This window comes from Aplysia californica, unplaced genomic scaffold (assembly GCF_000002075.1).
Source record: "Aplysia californica isolate F4 #8 unplaced genomic scaffold, AplCal3.0 scaffold00192, whole genome shotgun sequence".
Lineage (NCBI taxonomy): Eukaryota > Metazoa > Mollusca > Gastropoda > Aplysiida > Aplysiidae > Aplysia > Aplysia californica.
The window spans coordinates 790,052-811,838 of record NW_004797462.1 but is presented as its reverse complement, the minus strand read 5'-3'; the positions used below and the strand labels follow the sequence as shown (position 1 = coordinate 811,838).

The 21,787-nt window shown below is 38.8% G+C and overlaps 1 protein-coding gene across 2 annotated transcripts in view; it reads left to right on the top strand.

The window, feature by feature from the left end:
• LOC101849130 (ependymin-related protein 1) overlaps positions 1–17,866 on the top strand; it is a 20,238-nt gene extending 2,372 nt beyond the window's left edge. The window contains exons 1-7 of one of the 2 annotated variants that reach the window (XM_005098739.2): positions 4,460–4,484; positions 5,955–6,097; positions 8,486–8,611; positions 10,281–10,368; positions 12,203–12,370; positions 13,112–13,200; positions 16,595–17,866. In XM_005098739.2, coding sequence (XP_005098796.1) covers positions 5,960–6,097; positions 8,486–8,611; positions 10,281–10,368; positions 12,203–12,370; positions 13,112–13,200; positions 16,595–16,660 — 675 coding nt within the window. In that variant the 5' untranslated portion in view covers positions 4,460–4,484; positions 5,955–5,959 and the 3' untranslated portion in view covers positions 16,661–17,866. Of the gene's footprint in view, positions 1–4,459; positions 4,485–5,954; positions 6,098–8,485; positions 8,612–10,280; positions 10,369–12,202; positions 12,371–13,111; positions 13,201–16,594 lie in introns of those variants that run through there. The other variant, XM_013082752.1, reaches the window with a different exon arrangement.
• Positions 17,867–21,787: the final 3,921 nt, after the last annotated feature.

Below are 21,787 nucleotides of genomic sequence, written 5' to 3'. Positions count from 1 at the left end.
TTACTTTTGTGCTATAAAACGTAATTTTTTCTTGGCTTTTATCAATTTGATCATCCACACCGATAGAAAGTATTCCGAAATGAGGAAAAACAGGTCTTGTTTCACACCGGGTAAGAATAGCCTACGCTGGCAAGTCTCCCCCGGGGTGAGAGGTAGATCGTATCTATTCTCACCCCGGGTGAGAATAGCCACTTCCTTAGGCTATTGTTATGGGACTGTACATCCCAATAGCGGGCTTGGCGCTACGGGACCGTAATCCCCCATAGTGTTTGGCGCTATAATGGGACCGTACGCCCAACACATGCGACTACCTGCAAGGCGTAAAATGGGCTACGATTGGCTGAACCTGTGGGTACTCTGGGAATTCCTGGTTTCGGTCTCGCGCCTTTGACCGTCTTCTCACAGGCAGGTTGAGTGCTCTTATGAAAGAAGAAGGAGAGTTGAGGAGGAGGATCCGATGTGTAGATGGAGGAGAAGAAATGAAGAAGAAAAAGGAGGAGGAGATGAAGAAGAAGAAGGAAAAGAAGAAGGACGAGAAGGAGGGAGGGAGGAGAAGAAGAAGAAGCAGGGGGGCGAGGAGGAGCAGGAGAAATTAGAGGAGGATGAGAACAAGAAGAATGAAGAAATAGAAGGAGAAGAAGAAGAAGAATCTAGTATAGTAATACACGTTGCAAATTGGGGACTCTTTCGTTTGTTACCCTACCTTGGGAAAGAGAGAGAGAGTGACAGGGAGGGTGACGTGTCGTCGAGAGCGCCAAGAGTAGCCTACCGTAGGCTTAATGGATTCATGGGTCACAGGTTCAGCCAATCGTAGTCCGGTTTACGCCCTGCGTGTAGTCGCATGTATGCCCAACTTGCGCTGAGGTTTGGTGTTAAGGAACCGTTCACACCCTCCCAACCCCATCGTTCGCCTGAACATTCCCTTCGCCAACTCTCTCTCTCTATCTCTTCCTTTCTCTCCCTCCTGCTCTTTGATTTCTTTTATCGAATGAACAGTACCGATCTTTATTACTTTATTTCTCAGGATGGTTTCCGGCTTCTGGTCTCGTGATTTTTTGCCTATTTTCGATAGTTCGGCGGCATCGGCTGCAACTTTCATTTTGACATTCTGCGAGGTCTGGGAAGGAGCAAATTTTTGGGTCTAAATCTAGATATCTATTTCAATTTTCAAGAGCTAGTCTAGAGATTTTTAGATAAGTGTAAAAACGTGAAAAAGAACGTTTTCAGAATTGAATGAAATCAAAATTAGAACAGCCCATAAACAACTACAAAAATTAACCAATGAGTGCGTGTGTCCACCTGTCCGAAGATGATTGGCTGTTTTATCCCTAAATGTGCGTAATTTTTTAAAAAGTCCAGGATATTACATGTAAATTATGGAATCACACACAAGGGGCCTGCCAGTGTCAGTACATGTAATCGGTTTTGGTGGAACGCTCTAAATCTCGCAAATAATATATTATATATATATATATTACGTATATATATTTAGAATCTAATGAAGGTAGGAACATCAAATCGAATGACGTTACACTATACAACATCCCCCCGCCCCTTTTTTTTCCCCAACAAAAAAAAATTAATAGAAAAACAACACATCAGAACAATAACAAGAAATAAATAAAACACACCAACAAAATAAAACACCACAAAGAGGGAAAAATTGAAGAGGAACAGCAATACAAATCGTATGTACCTGTAACGTATTCAACAAATCAACGTGGTGACAACAAGTGAGAAAGAGACGAAGTAAAGCTAAGTGAACTTTTTTTCAAAAGTAAAGAGGTTCGGTTTCTTTTTTTTCTCTTTAAAAATTTATTCCCTGATTCGGGGATCAAAAAAATGCCAAAAAATCGAGCCGCGGTTGATTGGTCGCTTCTGCGACAAACGCAGATGCTAGTTTTATGTGTCGTTATCAATAACCCTCCATAGATCTAGATCTAGATCTAGACAGCACACGAGTGAACACAACACATTAAGTTTAAGAGCAGCACCCTTCATAGGCAACACGTCATGTCTGTAGCGAAAAACTGTTTAGAACTGTAGCATTTCTTTATATACATATTTACTGCTGACATTTTTTTGACCAATTGAACCATATATTGTATACGAACAATCTTTGGTAGGCCTATAATATAATTATAGATATGACCTTAGCAGTTGCGAGCGCCGTAAAACCTTATACTGTACATAATTATAGATCTATGTATATATTCCGAAATTTGTGGGAAAGGATGTGATTTCAGAGTGTTCGGAGAAATAGTGCCCAGCTTTATTTTCCCAAACGTTTGGAGATATAGTGCCTAGCTTTGTTTTCCTGAACGTCTGAGAAATAGTGCTCAGCTTTATTGTCTCGAACATTCGGAGAAGTAGTGCCCAGCTTTATTTTCCTGAACGTTCGGAGAAATAGTGCCAGCTTTCTTTTATTGACGCTTAACAACAACGTTGGTGCAGACGTGAGCAAATTTCAAATTTTTGTTCACCCACCGCCGCTGGATACCCCACAATCGTATTCAGACTTTTTAAACCTTCTCCTAGTAATAACTTTTAACGTCAGGAACTCCGTAAATTAAACTGGCCGTTTTCCTCCAGTATTGTTGCAAAGTCCAGATGCATGCACATCTACGTACGATCCCTTAACACCAATCCTTAGCGCAAGTTGGACGTACGGTCCCCTAGCGCTAAACACTCTAGGGGCGTACGGTCCCCTAGCGCCAAACCTATGGGGACGTATGGCCCCCTAACTTGAGCCAGAAATCTCTTTCTCCGAACGTTTTCCGTCTTGAGATTCTTTGGTTATTTGCGTGATTTAGGTGTCATCGTTCATTCTGCCATTCTGTTTGCGAGAACTCTAAAATGCTCTCCTTTCACCTTCTTTTCTCTTGCTCTCTGTGTTCTGTCGTCTGCTTTCGTCTCCACTTTCTGCCCCCCACCTCCTGGGCTCCGGACTCTTTCTGCAGCCTTTCTACTACTACTCCTTGGCTCCTCCTGACTGCTGTCTTTCAGCCTCACCCCTGATCTTTTTATCAGGGATTCCACTTTTCCGCTTTTTTCTGGTATTTTCGGTATTTGGATCCTGATACGCTATTCCTTTCTTGAGATCGAGATAGAATCTTAAGTTCTCTATGTACACCCTTGGTTTTCAAATTGATATTCATATGTTGGCGAGACCGTGGCGCGTGGATTTTCAACTATTTTCAAAAAAGTTGAGTGGCATCCCTGTTTTATGGTAGGTAAAATCTAGGCCTAGATATCTACACCTGACCTTCTTGGAAGGGCGAAAAATCCTGGAAGGTCCGGTGTACAAGTTGAGCACGTTAACCTTATCCGTATGTCATGTTTTACTATCGTATCCATATGACATGGGGAACTCTGTGAAATTTACTGGTTATTCCGATCTGTACGCTTTGGATAGCAGTCTGTCAAAATGATTTTTTGAGAAATACTGAAAGTTTCACAGAGATCTTTGCACTAGAAGTATTCTGAAATGTGAAGAATACAACCTCTGGTTGAAAACTGTTTAAAAGAAATTGTACCCACCTTTCTCTCTCTGTCTCACATGCATGCATGTATGCAGGCTCTGGTGCACGCATGCACACACACACACACACACACACACACACACACACACACACACACACACACACACACACACACACACACACACACACACACGCACACTGTTGTCACACACACACACTCTCTTTCTCTCTCTCTCTTTCTCACACCCACACACACACTAGCATGAGTTGTAACAACAATATATGATGATGGTGCCTTTATTTATCTCGGAGCGTGAGATTCTTGGCAGCGTCTGTGCCGAGGTTTGACCACAGCTTATCCTTTGAAGTGAGCTGATGCCTGACTGCCGGGCGGTGGTATTGTAATTGTTAGGCATAGCCTAGTATAATACTTAGCTGAGATTCCGCCCCGACCCCCCTCCTCTGGCTTGGGGACTCCTGAAGGAAGGTGGCTCTTGGTAAGAGGGTGTGAACTGGGTATGGAAATTTTTAGACATTATGCTTGCTCGGAACTTTTCGGAAAGTCTTGTGACCTCCTGTGACTGAAATTATCGGCCAGTCTCTGTTTACACTGTTTTTGAATTGCCAAAAGGAATTTTTGTCAGACAATTTATAACAACAAATTGTGTTGGCATTTGAGGAAAATGTTGTGCTGTTAAAGGGAGTTATTTATATAATATAGGAAAAATTTCGTTGCACAAGCTAAAGTAACTGTTAAGGCGGTTGTCGCTCTGTCTGGGCTGCTATTAAGTGGACAGCACTATATAAAAACGTTTTCCTCCTTTTTTGACTGGGTAGTAAATTAATGTATGAAATAATTTCTCTTTCTTTCTGTCCATCTTTCTGATCCACTCTTTTCCATCTTTTTTATTTCCTTTCACTATATTTCAGTCTCTATATCGAGTAAAATACGACCCTCCTCTTTGGGGAATGGATATTGAACCCCGGTCTCCTGTGTGACAGGTGGGGATGCTTACCGCTGTACTACTGATGACATACACTCCTTTAATTTATTGCAAAATTTTAGAGATTATATTTGACATGGCTTCCAGGTGAATCTCCATTTTTGCACACGAAGTACACGTTCAGCAACTGTGCTAAGTGCGGACAAGGTGAATTATTCTATTCATCAGTGTATCATTCTGGGCTAGAGGATCATAGACCTGAGTTCTGCATAATACGATTGGTGAAAAAGACACACAATAACAGAGCTGAATGCTTTTAAGTAATTAGGAATGCAGATTGTCTAGATTGTATTTTGTTTTGTTTAGTGTTATCAGTGTCTTTCATATTTTGTTTCCATGCCTTTAGGTCTAAACAATTGAGTAAGTTTTTCTCTGTATACCTCTACTGTGATTTACATTTGCTTGGTTCAGGTAATTAAGTATATGGGTTAGGGGTAAAATTAGGGTCAGCCCTAACCGTATTCCTTGCAACCTGAATCAAGGATTATATAGGGTTATTAAAGATTATTGGGTTAAGGCTTTGAAATAAAGTAAGGATTGTGAGGGGCCTACCTTATAATTATTATAATGACATTCTTGCATGGTCGTGGTATTACGATAGAAAAAAATTTATGGACTGGCTTTGTCGATTTTAAAAAGTAAAGTTTTACTTTTAAATTCTCCTTGAAAATCTGGTGAGTGGCTTAAAAAGAGCCACCAATTAGTCTACTGACAGACCTCTTGTATTCTTCTTGACTTGTGTCAATGTAAATTTATTGTTATAATGACCTAATCTTGAGGCCCATGTTAGGGCTCTCGTGGCCAAGAGGCACGGTATTCATCTCATGATCTTTCACAAGGTCCCAGAATTGATATCTGACAAAAAAACAACATTATCTTAAAATTTTTCCTTTCACCTTCTTTTCTGTTCTCTAGTTGTGTTCTGTCATCTGCTTTTATCTCCACTTTCTTCCACAACCCCCGGCCTCTTTTGAGTTCCTCTCTCCATAAGCTCTTGGCTCTTCCTACGTCTACTCCGAGCTCCTTCTTACTGCTGTCTTTTAACCGTACCACTGACTGATCTTGGGGTAAGTGAGATCGAACTTTTAGTCTTCTCAGATAAGAGCGAAAAATCTGTGAGGCCCCGTGTGTAAGTTGCGCTCGTAAAAAAGTCCTTGGTAGTCCTAAAATGATAAGAGTAGGCTTCGTCGCCACCCGAGCAAAATACCTTTTAGTAACTGAAAATACTCTTGTCTGCATAAAAAAGACAAAAAAGAGTACCTTGGAAATCGAAATGTGGCTGCCTGAAGGCAAGGGTCCTTATGAAGTAGGAAAAACAGTCACGACATATAAAAAAGTCAGTCGCACAGCAGGTTGAAGAGCTCTACTTTCAAAACACACATGTAATTTGTTCTCTGTTTATTAAATGTTGACTCAAGCATGCCAAAGTATTTGTAAAGTTGATCCTCACATTTTTGCTTGTTTGCAGTGATCATGAATTCTATGCTAACCTTGGCCTTGGTGGCCTGTTTTGCGGCATGTGCCTGGGCCTGCTGTACTCCTGACCAATGGGAAGGCTATGAGGGTTCTAGTGCAGGATACGCCAAGTTCTTTAAGAAAGGAGCAGTTGTGGTGAGACTTGTTTGCGATTTCCCTCTCTGCATAGCTGTGCTGAGTGGTTAATTTAGGTGGTTTTCTTTCCCTGGGAAGATATTTGGTTGGGCTGTGCGTAGTGTCGCGGTTTGTTTGTAATTTAGGCAAAAGTGTAATCTTTTGTCTTTGTTGTTTGAAATAGGTGCCAGTTCTCAAAAGCCATTTCCATTCACAGATGAAATGGACATTTGGTTGAATGATTGAAGTGTGAATGTAACAGCATGCTGCTTTTTTCCGTGCCCCATGAACAAATACATGTGTAGACTTTAAATAAAACTGCAGGTCCCTCTAGTCAGTTGAGTGAGTTGTATGGTAGTAGGAATTTTCCATGGAAGGTGATAGGATCAGGAAAGTATGAAATGTCACTTCGACTGACGTTGTGGGAATTTTTATTGGTAATATTCAAGCTTTTTATGCATGATTTATCAGATTTCTGGTCTAATATGATAAATGTTGTTATTTCCGTCACACGAGAATTCATATCATTTGTGAATTTTGTGTCCATTAAACTTTTGATCTTTTGTCCTAAAATCCTTCCAATAGTAAATAGCGATATATAAGGCTTTGACTTGGACAAATAGTGAAACTCAACCCCCCTTGGCGTCCCAACCCTACCTGCAGAAAGCTTGATAATGGAATGATTTAAGTCATGACAGTAGCAGGGTTTCAAAACTGGTTAATCCTCCTTCACTTCTCAGAGCAATGCGTCATATGTGAATGTATTTTTTCTTAATTTGAAGCACGACGTTATACTTACTCCTGCTCTTCATAGGGAGGTAGTAATAGGACTTCCAGCAGGATATATATATATATATATATTATTTTATGTTGGACATCAATTATTAAAAGGGGATGAAAATCAATGAGGGCTGAGATAAAACATATCTGGAACATTTCAAAGCTCATTCTTTAGTCAGACTATTCAGTTGTAATTAATTTCCTCCGTTGCAAATTCTTCTTTCACGCTGCTCCAGTGTTGCAGTTTTAGTATACTATCTCTTTCTCTCTGTTAAGCATACTGGCCAGCTTCCGTTGCATTAATTCTCAGTCATTTGACTGCTACTGGTTTATTTAGACATAACTATACTGACAGAAACGGGGGGGGGGTTTAGTGTTCTATGTTTTCGACAGTTGACATTTTATTTAGCATTTTTAATCAAGGGGGGGCACGGGAGAATTCATGAACCCCCTTTGGCTTGAATGATGAGTTGAGAGAATTATAATAATCCCCTACAAAAATACTTTGAAAATAGGGATTTGATGTGATCATAACAAAGACATTTTACATATTTGTAGATTTGAACAGTTTCTGTGTACAGTTTATGCTGTTGTTGTGAATGTGGTCCAGTGAGATATCCTTTTTTCTTTGGAGGCTGATGACATTTTTCTCTTATTGAATAATCTTTTTGTTTGATGAGTGTCCAGTCTGTGGGAGAGCCACTGGGAAAACCAGAAAAATAATAAATTATATGAAATTAAACCCAGACTAGAACAGCGAAATCCTTCGGATCTCTCCAGAAGAGACGAAGTCATTTTTACTCGATTGCGCATCGGACACACGGCCCTGACTCACAAATACCTCCTACAGGGAGAGGAGAAGCCGTTCTGTGTCGGATGCGACACAGATTTTACCATTAGACACATTTTAACAGAATGTCTAGACTTTGGAGAGATCCGAAGGAAATATTATAAATGCAAGAAATTACAGGATATTTTCTCCGTCGTTGTTCCCAGCAGAATTTTAAATTTTATAAAGGCCATTGGCCTTTATGGCGAGTTGTAAAGTGAATCTGATATTATTTAAAATTTTTATTTAAAAGTTGTTTTAGATCACAAATGTATTTACACCGAATTTGAATATTTTAACTTTTTAGCATTTTAAAGTAAATTAGTTACCAGTCGTGAAGTGAACTTTCGTAGAGGTGAACAACTTGTGTTTCGCGCGCTCATATGACCTTAGCAGTTGCGAGCGCCGTAAAACCTTATACTACTACTACTGATGAGTGTGCTCAGTTTATTTAGATGCGAACTTTCAAGCCCTCCATATTTTAATTTTGAGCATCTGGAAAAATGGTTTACGTTTTGTTTTGAAAAGTGAAAAATAGATTATAGAAACAGTAAAAATATAACAGAAAGTAAGATTTAGTGTAATGTCATCAATATTGATTTGTCCAAACTTTGACGTTCATTGGTTTACAGATATTCAGCACTCAAAACAAGCTGTCAGAAACCTGATGTTAGCCCAGTGATTGCTTATGAACTTCATGTGTCTGACAAAGATTATAACCATTTTCTCATTGATCAATTTATTGGTGCATATTTGAAATTGAGACTTCGCTGACTCTGAAAAAATCAATGTGTTTTCAGGAACATGCTTATGTTGCCTATGACTACACCAACCGTAGATCTGCAGTTTTCTTGAGCTACATCAATGGAGATTATGAGAACAAGTTCCAGATTGTGACCAGATATGAAGAAGATGATAACGATAAGGTGAGAAAATATTTTAAAGATTGTTCTATTTCACTTGTCAGCATCAAGTGTGTGTCTTCCCAGTATTGCTTTTTTGGAAGACTGTATTCATTATGTTTAATCTTTATAAACACTGTTTAATCTCTTTGGTTGGCATGATGCTGACATCTGAAGTTGTATTCTATCTTACATTCCATGATATGTTGTTTAGCATGTACCACAAACATTATGATGTAATTGGAACAACATACATAAACTGTGGTTGATTTTTGAGGGGGCCCTCAAGAACTTGTGTAAAGCTCTCCTCTGGATTTAAATTTTGCTTACCTTTTTTAGTGCAGCTTCTCTCTGGAATCTTCTGTGCTTGAGATTTTCAAGCCATCAACTCCAAACGAAGTTATGGGAAAATAAAGTTGAAAAGTAGAAAGAGATACCAATTAAGAAAAGGGTAGTTGAAATTTGTGTTGGCAGATAATACAGAACCCTTGCTGTATGTCATACACTTCATATAGGTGTCCACATCTTCTTATTCCTTTTTTTATTTACACTAACCAAAAGTTCACTCTAGGCTATGTGTAATATCAAAGCACAGATTGAAGTTAAAACCCACCAAAATGAAACACTTAATCTGTTGACTGAGAAAAAATTTAAGCCAAACTACATTTAGGTAGTTGCCACGTTGCAAAGAATTTTTTTTTGTGTGTATTTTTTTTACAAGAATCTTAAATTCTTGTATGGTCCCTTAACTAGTGACACAGAATGGTATGTAACAAGTACAGTGGAATCCTGTTATAACGAGAGGGAGGGGACCGAAGCAAAATGTCTGTTATAGCAGGATTCTCGCTATAAGGGATCCAGTAATAAATTCAAGGGAAACTGTAAAGTAGGCCTAATCTATGGGTTTGGTGTTCTGTTTTTCCTTTTGCTATCTCCCCTGGTGAAGATTTTGTTTCAGCGTGACCTCTAGGTCTTACTTGATCATAAATCGAATCAGGTTTGTTTCTCTAGCGCTAGATCTAGCGATGTAGACTGACAGCTCGGTGCTGGCGATCAGAAAGAAAGGGCTCTGGGCTAACTCGCCCGCTGTGTTTCCCCCCCACCCTACCCCACCCTGTGGTGCATTCTGTCTGCTTGCGCACGTCACACATTCCCTCCATCCATCACATTGCTGTGACCTCTCCATCCCCGCATCGGAGAAGTGAGAGGCATGGCAGGCCTTGATAATCTAAACTGGCCTATCACGCGATGCGTTCTGCTTGTCTGTGCTTGCCACACCCTCCCTACTCAGTTGCTCCGGCCTTCATTGTTGACGCACATGGGCTCTCATATTCTTTGTTTCGCAAGATCAGCAACAAGTTTCTCAACTGGCGAGGTCTTGCATTATGTATAATTGGCCTATGCCATGTGCACAGCAGCAGCAATATTCCGCTATAACCGACTCACAAGTGTGTCTGATAACGCTATAGCAGTATTTTGTTTACAAAGGTAAAGAGGAGAAAAAAACGGGGTTTTAGAATAGCGCCTTTATAACAGACTTCTCGTTTTTTCCGGACTCGTTATAAGTGGACTCCACTGTAATGGTTTAATGATGGTCAGATGCATAAGTCTGATATGTCTAAAATGTAATACTCCACTCACTTCTCTCCCTCCCCACCGCCACCGTTTTTTCCCCTTTTGTTTCTGTTTAAAGGAACGTCGCATGTACTTTGTGGATGAAAAGAAGAACAAGTGCTGGACTAAAAAGTTGGAGCGTGAATTCCACAAGGCCTGTATTCCCAGTAAGTAAACATGGCATCTTATTTGAAATAGAATTTAGATGAAGAAGTATCCGTGCTCATAGTGCTGTGGGTCTGCTGTAGCTGATGAAGACTGTATTTGGACTTTCCCGGCAGATCTGCAGAAAGGACTACATTAAGAAAAAAAAAATCCCAAACTCTTACTGAAAAGCTAGTCACTTCTATTATTTGTAGTGATGAGGATCTGTTGTTCATATTCATTGATAAGGAGTCCTAAGATACAGCAGACCCATGATAACAATTCCTTAATTAGAAAAGTGTATGGACAATCAAATGGTATTTGGTAGCTGAAAAGAAGATTGGAGCTTCAGTGAATGGAGAATGGTTTATGCTCTTTATGTAAATATCCTTGCAACATTGTGCTCTAATAAGTTATCACAGGGAATTCTTTCAAATTTTGAAAGCAGCTCTAGAATCTTTTATCTTTTTCTATTTCTGTTTTATATTGGTTGGAAAGAATGTTGGTCTTGCATCACACTTGGGACTTCGGACTATGATGAGTTAGACAGTTTTGAGCAGTTTGTGACAAGTATCGCCTCTGTTTCTTAGTTGGCTCTCCTCTTTGTGCCCTGGCCTGTATCCCCTGATGCTCATAGAGAGGAGAAGGCAGCACTCAAGGATGTGATGAGTGTCTTTATTGCTGGGTCTACTTGTAAATGATAGATGTAGGCTGTGCTAATGGCCTGTAGACTTTTTGTCTGTCCTTTCCTATTATTTATTCATTATATTGTTTTATCTCTGTTTCAACATTATTATAATGATCTCTCCCCCGGGGCAGTGCCACTGACTGTAGTGTCTTTAGGCCATTCCCAAAGGGGGGACATTTCTCGTTCAAGCATAGTAGAATTGTAAATGGGCTGACTCATCATGTCACGCTCATAACTGTGCCTGATCTAAAACAGGGAACTGCTGCTTTTTCTTTCCTAATCCTTACTATTGTCATTTTCTTCTACTCCTTTTGTATGTTTGTCACTCTCTTGTGACCCGCTATTTCCGGGGTGCCTTAATAGTCGAAGCAGACATTGTGCTGTTGAAGCTAGAGAGGTGAGCAGAGTAAGTCTGATTCCCTGTAAAGGCTTCTCTGTTGACACCTACCCCTTGGCGCTCATATGACCTTATGCAGTTGCGAGCACCGTAAAACCTTCTTCTATATAAAAAATATATAATGATCTCTCTGGCAAGTGAAGTGGGTGGTAGGGTTGTGAATAGACAAGCTGTTCACCACCTGAAGATGCCGCCTCTCTTAATAGCACTCTTGAATGCCAACTATGTGCAGATTACATGCATATGATGTAGTACTCTTCGCTTGAGATAATGACAGTGAATGTTTGGTTTTATTATAAGGATCAACCATACTGTTTCCCTCCTTCAAATATGATCTGGGGATGCTAAGAAAGTTATTATGTTTGAGAATACAGTCTAGCATGTACATGGCATAATTGACGAGATGCAGAAATAATTTTGTTTTGTATGAATTTTGCTATGTACTATGTACATGCTTAAAATACCAAAAAAAATATATGTGTGATGAGAAAACATTTGGGGCATGAAAAGTCTTTTCATTGTATGTGTGGTTCACTATGTGCATGTTTTCTATGTGTGTGCTAGTAGATTATCTTTTTTTTTTTCAGAGTTCATTTTATGCAAAGTTTGTTTTACTAACTTAAATGTATCCATCTCTGCCATCTTTCCTCCATTCTTTCCTTGTCTTTTGTTATTACCTCTATGCCTAGTTCTGATCACATATGTGATCACATGTATAAACACATGCAAATCTTTAATTAATCTCTGATTTCAACACATTTCAACTCCACAGAGGATGCTAAAGAACATGGATCATACTATTTGGGCCTGAAGGGTGGCTTCAAGGTTCGTAGCTTTGATGTTGCGAAGGGTCCCATCTACGCATTTGTCACTGTCGCTGATCTTGACAATGACCTTTGTGTACCGGTCCTGGAACAGCTCTCCGGCAAACTGAGAAGGAGTAAGTATATGGGAATACTTAACGCTTTATTTTGGACATTTATTTAAATTTCTTAGTATTTCTTCATTAGAGGTTTTGAAAAATTATATATTTTTAAAAGTGATCCTGATAAACATGCTGATCAACTTCTCTTTTCTAGATACAAGCCCACTATAAGTATGATGGAAAGAGATGGGATAATATTTTGTCACTCTCAATACCGATGGCTGCTGCTTGGGAGAAAAAATAACAATACATGTTTTTTTTACTTAAGAATTATGTGGAGTATGAAATAATGGGACACTAAGTGATATGGACCTAGCTGAAAGAAATGCCATTATCTGTACTTAGTTTGAGTTTGACCAAATGAAAGGTGACTTTTGTTTAAAAGCAATATTAGTTTATGCTGAAATCGCCTAAGCTTCACGAAAACTTTAAGACAGAAAGGGCTGGTTAGTTTGGTAGTAAGGTGTTTGCTTTTCATGCCAAAGTATGTAAACCTGTTCAGACTCAGCTGAAGGATTTTTTTTTCGTTTTCATTTTTCATCAGATTTTTTTTTCACATGGTGTTAAGACCAAGTGCCTAATTTTCTCAGATAAAGACCACAGAATAGATTGCCTGGTGCACATTTTTGGGGCAACTTTTTAAAAAGGAAAATTTCAAGAAGAAACTACAATCAATATATCGGTGAAACAAAACCTGTTGTTTGTAATACTATAATATACTGAATAATAAAATGTATTGTTTTGTTTTTTTCACAGTCAGCTTCATACAGGACACACAATTTGTGGACCTCACACCAGGCATTAAAAACGCCACTGTATTTGATGTCCCGAAGCAGTGTGATGAGGTCAGTCTAGATTTTCAATTATACTACTGTATACTACAGGATTGCTTTTTTTTTTGTTTTTAGATATTTTAAATACAAAAATAGAAGTTTTGAATTTGTCATGCTCATTCATACATGAAAAAAAATAGGATGAAAAAAAGCTCCTTGACATTTCTTTGAACTTCTTGGAAAAGATTGTTTTCAGTCATGGAAAATTTGATGCCTTTGAAACTTATATGCTGTCAGATTAAACGTGTTGTGCAATACTTACTGGTACTATGCACTAAATAGAAATAGAACTGAAGAGATACAGAAGAGGCTATTTGGTGGACAATTTGGATAATGTGTTTGGATTATACTGAATATTGTTGGCAGTGAGAGTGAGAAAGACATTCATTCTTACTTTCTTCTTCAAATGAGCTTGGTTATAAGATAAGATAGGATACATCTTTATTGTTCAGTTCCTGGCACATTGGTTTGGTGTTCTGCTACGTAGACACATACACACACACACACACACACACGCACTCACTCACTCATAGACACATACTCACACGAACATGCCCACACACGCAGTCTTACTTTCCCATGCATAATAATATAAATGAACGGAAATATAACCCTCTGGTGCCCAGGTATAGAAATCATTGACAGAAAAATTTCATTTTCACAGAACATGTTCAAAAGGAAGTACAATAACCAAATTTGAAAGTTTCTTTCATCTAAAACTTGTATTAAAAAAGTTACAGACCGTGCCTAAAATGGCACATTAGGCATTTGGGTATTATGTGCCAGATATGTCACACTGGGTAGCGTTGAACAAATGTATCATGTTTTTCTTGGGTGGAATTCTTCAAAACAGTTTCGCTCCTTGTTCAGACAGAGATGAACCATACACTTCCTACACAAGATGTAGGTCTTTGAGTCATATTAAGGCGTTTGCATCGTTGCCGGTCGGCATGGAGAGGAAGATGATCCACGCGATCAAGCCGTGTGTCGACAGTTGGGGGCCTCACTTGAGTGCTAGAGCGTGAGAGAAACTGAGGACTCCCAGCTGCAGGTCGTCCAGGCAACCTTTCGACGGTAACCTGACTGTCGGCAATCGACTGATGGAAGTCACATAGCTTGACTGGGGGCTGCTGAAGCATCAGTGACGACGATATCTCAGCCAACTGGTGACTACCACCATGTTGATTGTGTCGTAGAACAAATAAATGTACCAATTTCGAGTCTTGACGTTTGCTTTGTAGAGAGCGGTGAGACAATCAAATAAATCTACCCCTCCCATGTGTTTGTTGTACGTGCGAATTACAGCAGGGCAATTTACTGCAGTTTTTTCCTTCAGTTTTTTGTCCCACCTGGTAACATTCTCAACAGATTCTGGTCCAACATAAGACGAAATGACGTCCACTTTCTTGTTGTCGTACTATCGAACGACGACGATACATGTATTGGAGTCAGCATCCACTAGACTCAGCCTTCAACTTGCAACCTTTCAAGCGGTTTTCACGGACAATTCCCACATATAGCAGTCCTTTCTCCTTCAACTGTTTCACCAAGTTTACGCTCAAAAAGAGGTTGTCGGCAAAAATTTTGTAATTCTTTCCATATTCCAAGTTCTTCACCATGTCCTTGACAACATCACCTCCCATGCCTAATTCAGATCTACGAGTATGAGCTCCATTTGAACCTTGATACACATCAAAGTCGTGCAGAGTGCCTTCACTTCCGCAACAAGCCCACAACTTGAAACCCCATTTGTGGGGTTATTTCCGAATGTATTGTTTCAGACTACGCGGACCTTTGAAAGATACCATAATTTCATGAACAAACTGATGCTTAGACGGAACAATCTTTTTGAAATTGGACTTTAGATCATGGATCCATGGACGGAGTTTCTATACACGATCATTGCTTGTGCTGTCATCATGAGTCTCATTGCTGACAAAATGCAATCGTTTTAAGAAACAAATTAAGTACCGGTAGTGAGTGTTTCATAGTTTGTACAAATACTCTTGTATAGAGAAAAATAACTTTATGAACCCTTACATACAGTCTAAAGACTGTTTACTGTATGTATTTACACTGAAATGAAGTCAATCTGCTTTTTTTATTTTTCCAGTCAACATGAACTTTTTGACATTTTACATTGAAACAGGACTATGTGATAAAAATCAGGACTCAAATGCCCAATGTTCCACATCTGGCACACAAAAACGTCCAGGGCTGCCCAGTGTGCCGTATTTAGACCATACCTAAAAACAACCCCATAAATCAAAATTTTAATGTTGAACATGGAATTTGATGGTGATAATATCTAAATCTACATTGTTTCAAAACATATATTAGGAAAAATTGACAAAATTATGTACCTGACGGTTGATGGTGATAGACTGAAGAAGAGTGGGTGCGGTTGTCTATTTCAAGCACAAGTGGTAAAAAACAGGAAGTTGAAAGGGGAAATTATTGCACAAAAAAATCCCCCAAGGGCACTCAGGGGATGATTTTCCAGTTACCTACCTCATGAAATTACCGAACATAACAAAAATTAATTAGTGCTTCCCCTGAAGCTGGTCATTTGACATGTGCCAGATATGGCACTGTGGGCACTAGAGGGATAAATAATACTAATGTTAAGCTAGATACTTACTCAGTGTTCTGATTGTAACTCAGTGGTGTTCTGATGCATGCTCCAAGTTCCAATGAATACTTGTAACAAGATGGTTAAGATGGAAAAATTATTTATTTTATGTTGATCAATAGGTAATAACTAGATCTATGTGTTGATATTTAATTATAATACAATTGATTGAGTATAAGGCAGATGTGAAAATTTTCCGGAAAGGATAAATATTGAGGATCGAATGCTAGATTGTAGGATAGCAGAGCTGGTCTATCATCTGCTATGTATTGATGATTCCTTTAGCCTTAAGGGTGAAGAGTATTCATTCATATCACTTACTTCAAGCTTTCAAATGTTTAATATGGGGCTCAAGTTTCAGTGCATTCTAGATTTATGGCAGTAGTGTTTTTTCTAAATGTAATATCTTTGCTGAGATTAGGCCATATTCTTGTTTATTCACGACCAGTTATAATTCACGACATCAACAGTGCTGTGTATGCAGCATCATTTTACCATGAACTATTCTTTTGTAATTCCATGGACTTCTTCTTGTCGTTTTGTTTTCCTTCTTTTACTAGATGGAAGGTACTGCTGGCAGTCCATTTTTTTCTTCCTCTAACTGCAATTTTTCAGTGGGGGAGTAGTACAAGAATACCTTTACTCTGCTCTTGCTTTATCTGGATCGATAACAACAACAGCTCTTGCTTTATATATATGGATATTTTAAAGACCCGCACTTCAATGATATCATTACCTTGAATAACATTTTCTCTTTTGATCTATTTTCGCCAGGCTGAGGAAACTGATGAACTCTTTGCTGCTTCTGTGGAAAGAGATCACTTCATCTTGGGTGTGTAAAGTTCTCGTCTTCTAGCCCGACATCCTGAGCTGACCACATATGAGAACTTGATGATGTTCCCCTGAATCCGGTTCCTTGTTCTTAGACCCAGTGCCATGGTTGTACTGTGATTTGCTTTATGCACAGTAGGCTCTTAATCTCAAACAAGACCAAATCGACTAACAAAACTGACCTCCATTTTTCTCAGCATTAAATGTGTGTTGGGGTAATTTTAAACTCTTTGAATCTCAGCCCCCTAGGATTGTTTAGGTGGGGGGTTTTTTAATTCAGAAAAAGATAAAAATGTTGGGTACATTTTTGTGAACTGCTTTCTCTTAAGGTATATGTATTTATTCAAGATCTCTCACTATGCACACACACACACATTCCATAACTGTAATGAGAGCTTCGAGCATGTTTGGTCAACATAGGATGTTGTGGGCTGGTTCATTTGTTACTCTATTTTTGCTGTTGTAGAAAGTCTTTTTGTGGTAAAAATTTCAAGCTGTCTTTCTTTGTGTTCAATTTGTGGTAGTCTTTACTACCGATCATGGAAATGTAGATAGTACCAAGACTTAGTTATGAAATGGTCACTCTGTGTATATATTTTTTAGTACTTTGTCTGATTGGAACAAATACAATTGGTTATGGTCACCAAAGTTTAATTTATGTGTCTGGATATTTTGCGTAAAGCTTAAAAAAAAGGCCAATTGAAACAAAAAATCTTTTAAAGATTATTACTTAGGAAGAAGGCAGCAGAAGTTGCCCTTTCTCATTAATTATGCTCAAACTCAATGTGTCTTGTACTAGAAGTTTTTATTAGTAGATATTTAGCTTTTGTTTACATTTTTCGTTTTGTGTGTCGCTTCAAGTTTCCATAATTGCCCACAAATATATTGGGGTACTTTTCCTTTATTTTTACATTTTGTTGTTTATAAAAGCAATGCTTTAAATGTTAGTTATGTTAGCTTTACCAGAAACTGAAGATCATTGTTTTATTGCTTGCCTCACTTAAAAGGCTTCTGTCCAAAGAATTCTCAACAGGTTTGGTAAAGATAAACATTTGTAAGAGAGGAATCTCATATAAGTTTAGACAATATTATGTCTGAAAACAGCTTTACTTTTTGTTGATCTTACATCTTATGGTTTAATTCTAAAACCTGTTGCAACGAACGAATTTGTTAAAATGTGGAATTGAAATAAAGCGTTTCCTGTTTAGTTTTTCATTTCATGTGTTTTTCATTTGATTTTGTCAGCCTGTAAAAGTTTTTCAACTTGTAGCTCTGTGTGTGAGTTTAACACCTTTTTGGCACAGTATGATTATCTGAATAGGCTGGACCTCAAGATTCATTGTCCTCCATCAGTACTGGTAGGACTAAGTCAATGGGAAGAGAGCCTTGGGAACTCTTCAAGCAACCTGAATTAAAATATATACTGTTTGAGATTCAAGCTAGGGTTGCCTGGACTGCAGTCCAGCTGGAGACCATGTGACTTACTGTCAACAACACTTCAACTTGAGTTTCTCTGGTGGGGGTTGTGGGTCTCTTCTTCAAGTTGCTACCTCTACAAAGTTCTGACATTTTTGTTGCTAAGACCCTGAGGTCAGAAACCGAATGTTCTGTCTCATCTATCAAAATTGTAAGATTATTCGGAGTCGTATCAAGATATTTAAAGAACAACATTTAAAAAAGCTTGACATGTGAAATTTATATTTTTTATGTCTTATTTCTTAAAACTAGGTAATGAGCAGACAGAACTTTGCAATTCTGGGGTAGCGAAGTGGCAGATCTGAAAAAGACAACATACTAAACGTGAATTCGAAGCACACAGGAATGTCGATGCTCACAGTGCTCTCACTTTGATGCAATTTTAGTGACCAGAAATGAGATTTCCAGTGACTTGACAGGCGACTAAGGTGCCTGTACTTTAAAATAGTTGATGGTTCTTGACTTGGTCCATTGTTTAAATGCCCGAACTGACGTTAACAACACGATTTCCTCCCTAGACCAGATGACAGGAATCCACCAGCTTCAATATGGAGCCACATCTGAACAAAAACAAACGATTACTTATGTATTTATAAAATATTTATGATATATCAAAAGCAAGCAACTATACAAGATATTTGAGTTGGTACAATGATAGACAACAGCCTGCCCGTCTGTCATCTGCTGGCCTATTACATTACTGCATAGATGACACACACTCACACACACACACAAACTTAGTGTATGGCTCAGAAAAGGTACAAAGTGGACGTAATGCAAAGCATATATGCATGTAGGTGTAATTCAAGAACCCCAAACGTATCCCTGCCATATTGATATTGAATAATTGATACTGATATTATAATATCTTGTATCATTTCTACAGTTACTTGCTTTTAACTTTATCAGTCTTATGCAGTTTTCCCCTTGAAAAACATCGGACCTGAGTATGAGGACCATTTTCCAATGAAAATGAGTCTAAAATTAAATAAATTGAACGTTGTTTAACATTTTGAAAGGAAACTTTCTTGAATGTTGTACTTTTGACATAGTGGGAATAAGACTTATTTTCCTATAATTTTTTTACAAGTTCGCCAAACTACAAACAGGCATTTGGCAATTGATTAGAAGGAAATAACCTATGATATGTGAATGACAGCATCAGAACCTATTAAGGTTGGAATTTGAAAATCTCCACAAACGGATTGACAGAACAAGGAAGTCGCCTACATGTCCATATATTTTATATAAAAGTTATGAAGTCATGTTTTATGGGAGTGTACACACCAGCAGACATACCGATATTTGAGGATTCTTTCTTAAATTAACGTCGAGACCACTTAATTGCACATCACAACCACCAGATTATACAGAACCCCCCCCCCCCCCCCCCCCCCCCCCCCGTCCTCTTAGGCTGATATCCAACGATAGACTAAAAGACCACAGTTGCGACAGGCGACAGTAAACGCGATGCTTCTGTATAATTGCTAATGTCCTGTCTTCCTGTGCGTGTACATGAGTGCACCTAAGCTTTGTAACATCAACTGCCATTGTAAACGATCAAGACAAATTTCTCCCTGCGATATGCATAAAGATTGTTATTGTCATTGAAGACCGCCGTATCGCGGTAGACCGGCAACTAAACCGGCACTCTTCAGGCATATCTGCTTTTCCTCAAACAACATATACAGTGCGAAAGCGAAAGTCATTCCATTCCGTTCCTGTTCTTTTGAAATCAATTAGATATTTATATCTGTCCCCGTCGTTTTATGCAGAAAAATTCTGAAATTATGCAAACTGAGCCCATCAATGTGAAATTATGCGAATGATTTAATTTTAAACAAAGAATGAAAGGAAAATAATAAGAAATTATGCAAACAATTATCAAATTTTGCTCAATTATTCGGGGTGCATAAAATCGCGGGGACAGCTATATAATATACATACATATATCTAGGCATAATGGCCAGTGCACACTGCCTTTCGAATTCATTTGATTGAATCGATGTCAGCTAGGTTTTCTTTGAAACCATGAGTGGGGCAAAAGCTACCACATTATGTCATTTCTTTTGCATTGTGGCAAAATTTAGCCGAATTTGACTGAATTTGATTGAGACCTCCATATTCAAATGTGTTTGTTTTTCAAGGTCGCAAGTCGAATCAGTCGTATTAATAAAGTATTAAAATTAAGCCAAAATAGTAGCTTTTGCGCTGGTTCTTACATTCTCGTGTGCTAGTCCATGTGTGAGTTGAAGCACCGCGCTCCGCTAACGTAGGCCTGTATATGCCGTTTGTTCATTCCACTTGGTCCTTACTGGACGTTTCCAGAGAGAGGACATGTCGTCCCCCCCCTTTTTTTTGCACTCTCTCTCTCTCTCTCTCTCTCTCTCTCTCTCTCTCTCTCTCTCTTTCTCTACTTCACACTAACACACACGCTCGCTCGCGCGCGCACACACACACACACGCACAAACACACATGCACACAGAGGAAAGCATACAATACACTATACCATTAAAATACTACATTAGGTCTATACAGTTACCTCCCCCACCCCTTCCAATACTAAGACATTTTATGCTCGGTACAGTGTATGCGTCCCCACAGAAGTGTTGTAAACATAATATTATCATCTCAAATCATCTGTGCTTATTATGTTTTTCGGCAAAGTGCATGTCATCATTGACGTCAGTGATCATGGGACCGTATCATCAGGCGCGGTTCGTCCATAGAACACGGTCGTGCAGTGCCGCCCAAAATGTTTTAATGTTCTATTACGTAAAACACCTAGAATAATTAAAGAAACCAGAAACAAACACTAGCCAAATATTATATCAAAACAAAGGTACTCACTGGCGCCATAACTGTCATATCTCTGTCTATAGCGTCGTAAAACTTTTACCATGCCATGCCAACGTCCACCCGCTTCAGCTAAACAGAAACGTATATTCAACAGTGTGACCTGACCTATAAACCGCTCTTGGGGATAACCCAAACGATGACGCCACTCGTTGTGAGTTTGGTGGTACATTAATATAATTTATAAGCCGGCACATCTCAAATGTGCTCCTGCCGAAACATAGCCCACAGTAGGCAGTCTAAAAATAAACACGACAGACCCTACGCTATTTTTGCCAATATTATGTAATTATGTGAGTCCCGGAGCAATCCAGCGGAGTGCTCAAATGAATTGTGATTGGTTCATTGTTTGTCTTGCCACTGTTTTGAGTGACTCTGTAACAGTGAACTGAGAGAGGTGAACGTGATCGTCCTATGAGTTGTGCCTTTGAAAGGTTTTGTAGTGGAGTAGTGAAAGTTATTACATATTAGAGTGCTCAGTTCCAATACAGGATGAACGAAATTGATTTTTGGCTAACAAACAAATTTAGTACTAGAAATCAAAGCGACAAGTAAAAAGAATAAAAATTAAAGCACGAGGCCCTCACTCACCAACCCAAAGATCCTAAAATTATACACCGTCTCATTTACTATGCCCTTGACTATCTTCAGCATGCGATAGCTTAATTATTAATATTATTGTGTACGCCCACTTTTTAGCCCCACGAGCCGCCCCTGCGTATCATGTAATTACATCCTTATTCCTCGCAGCTGGCTCCAGATACTTTCTCTCTCTCTCTCTCTCTCTCTCTCTCTCTCTCTCT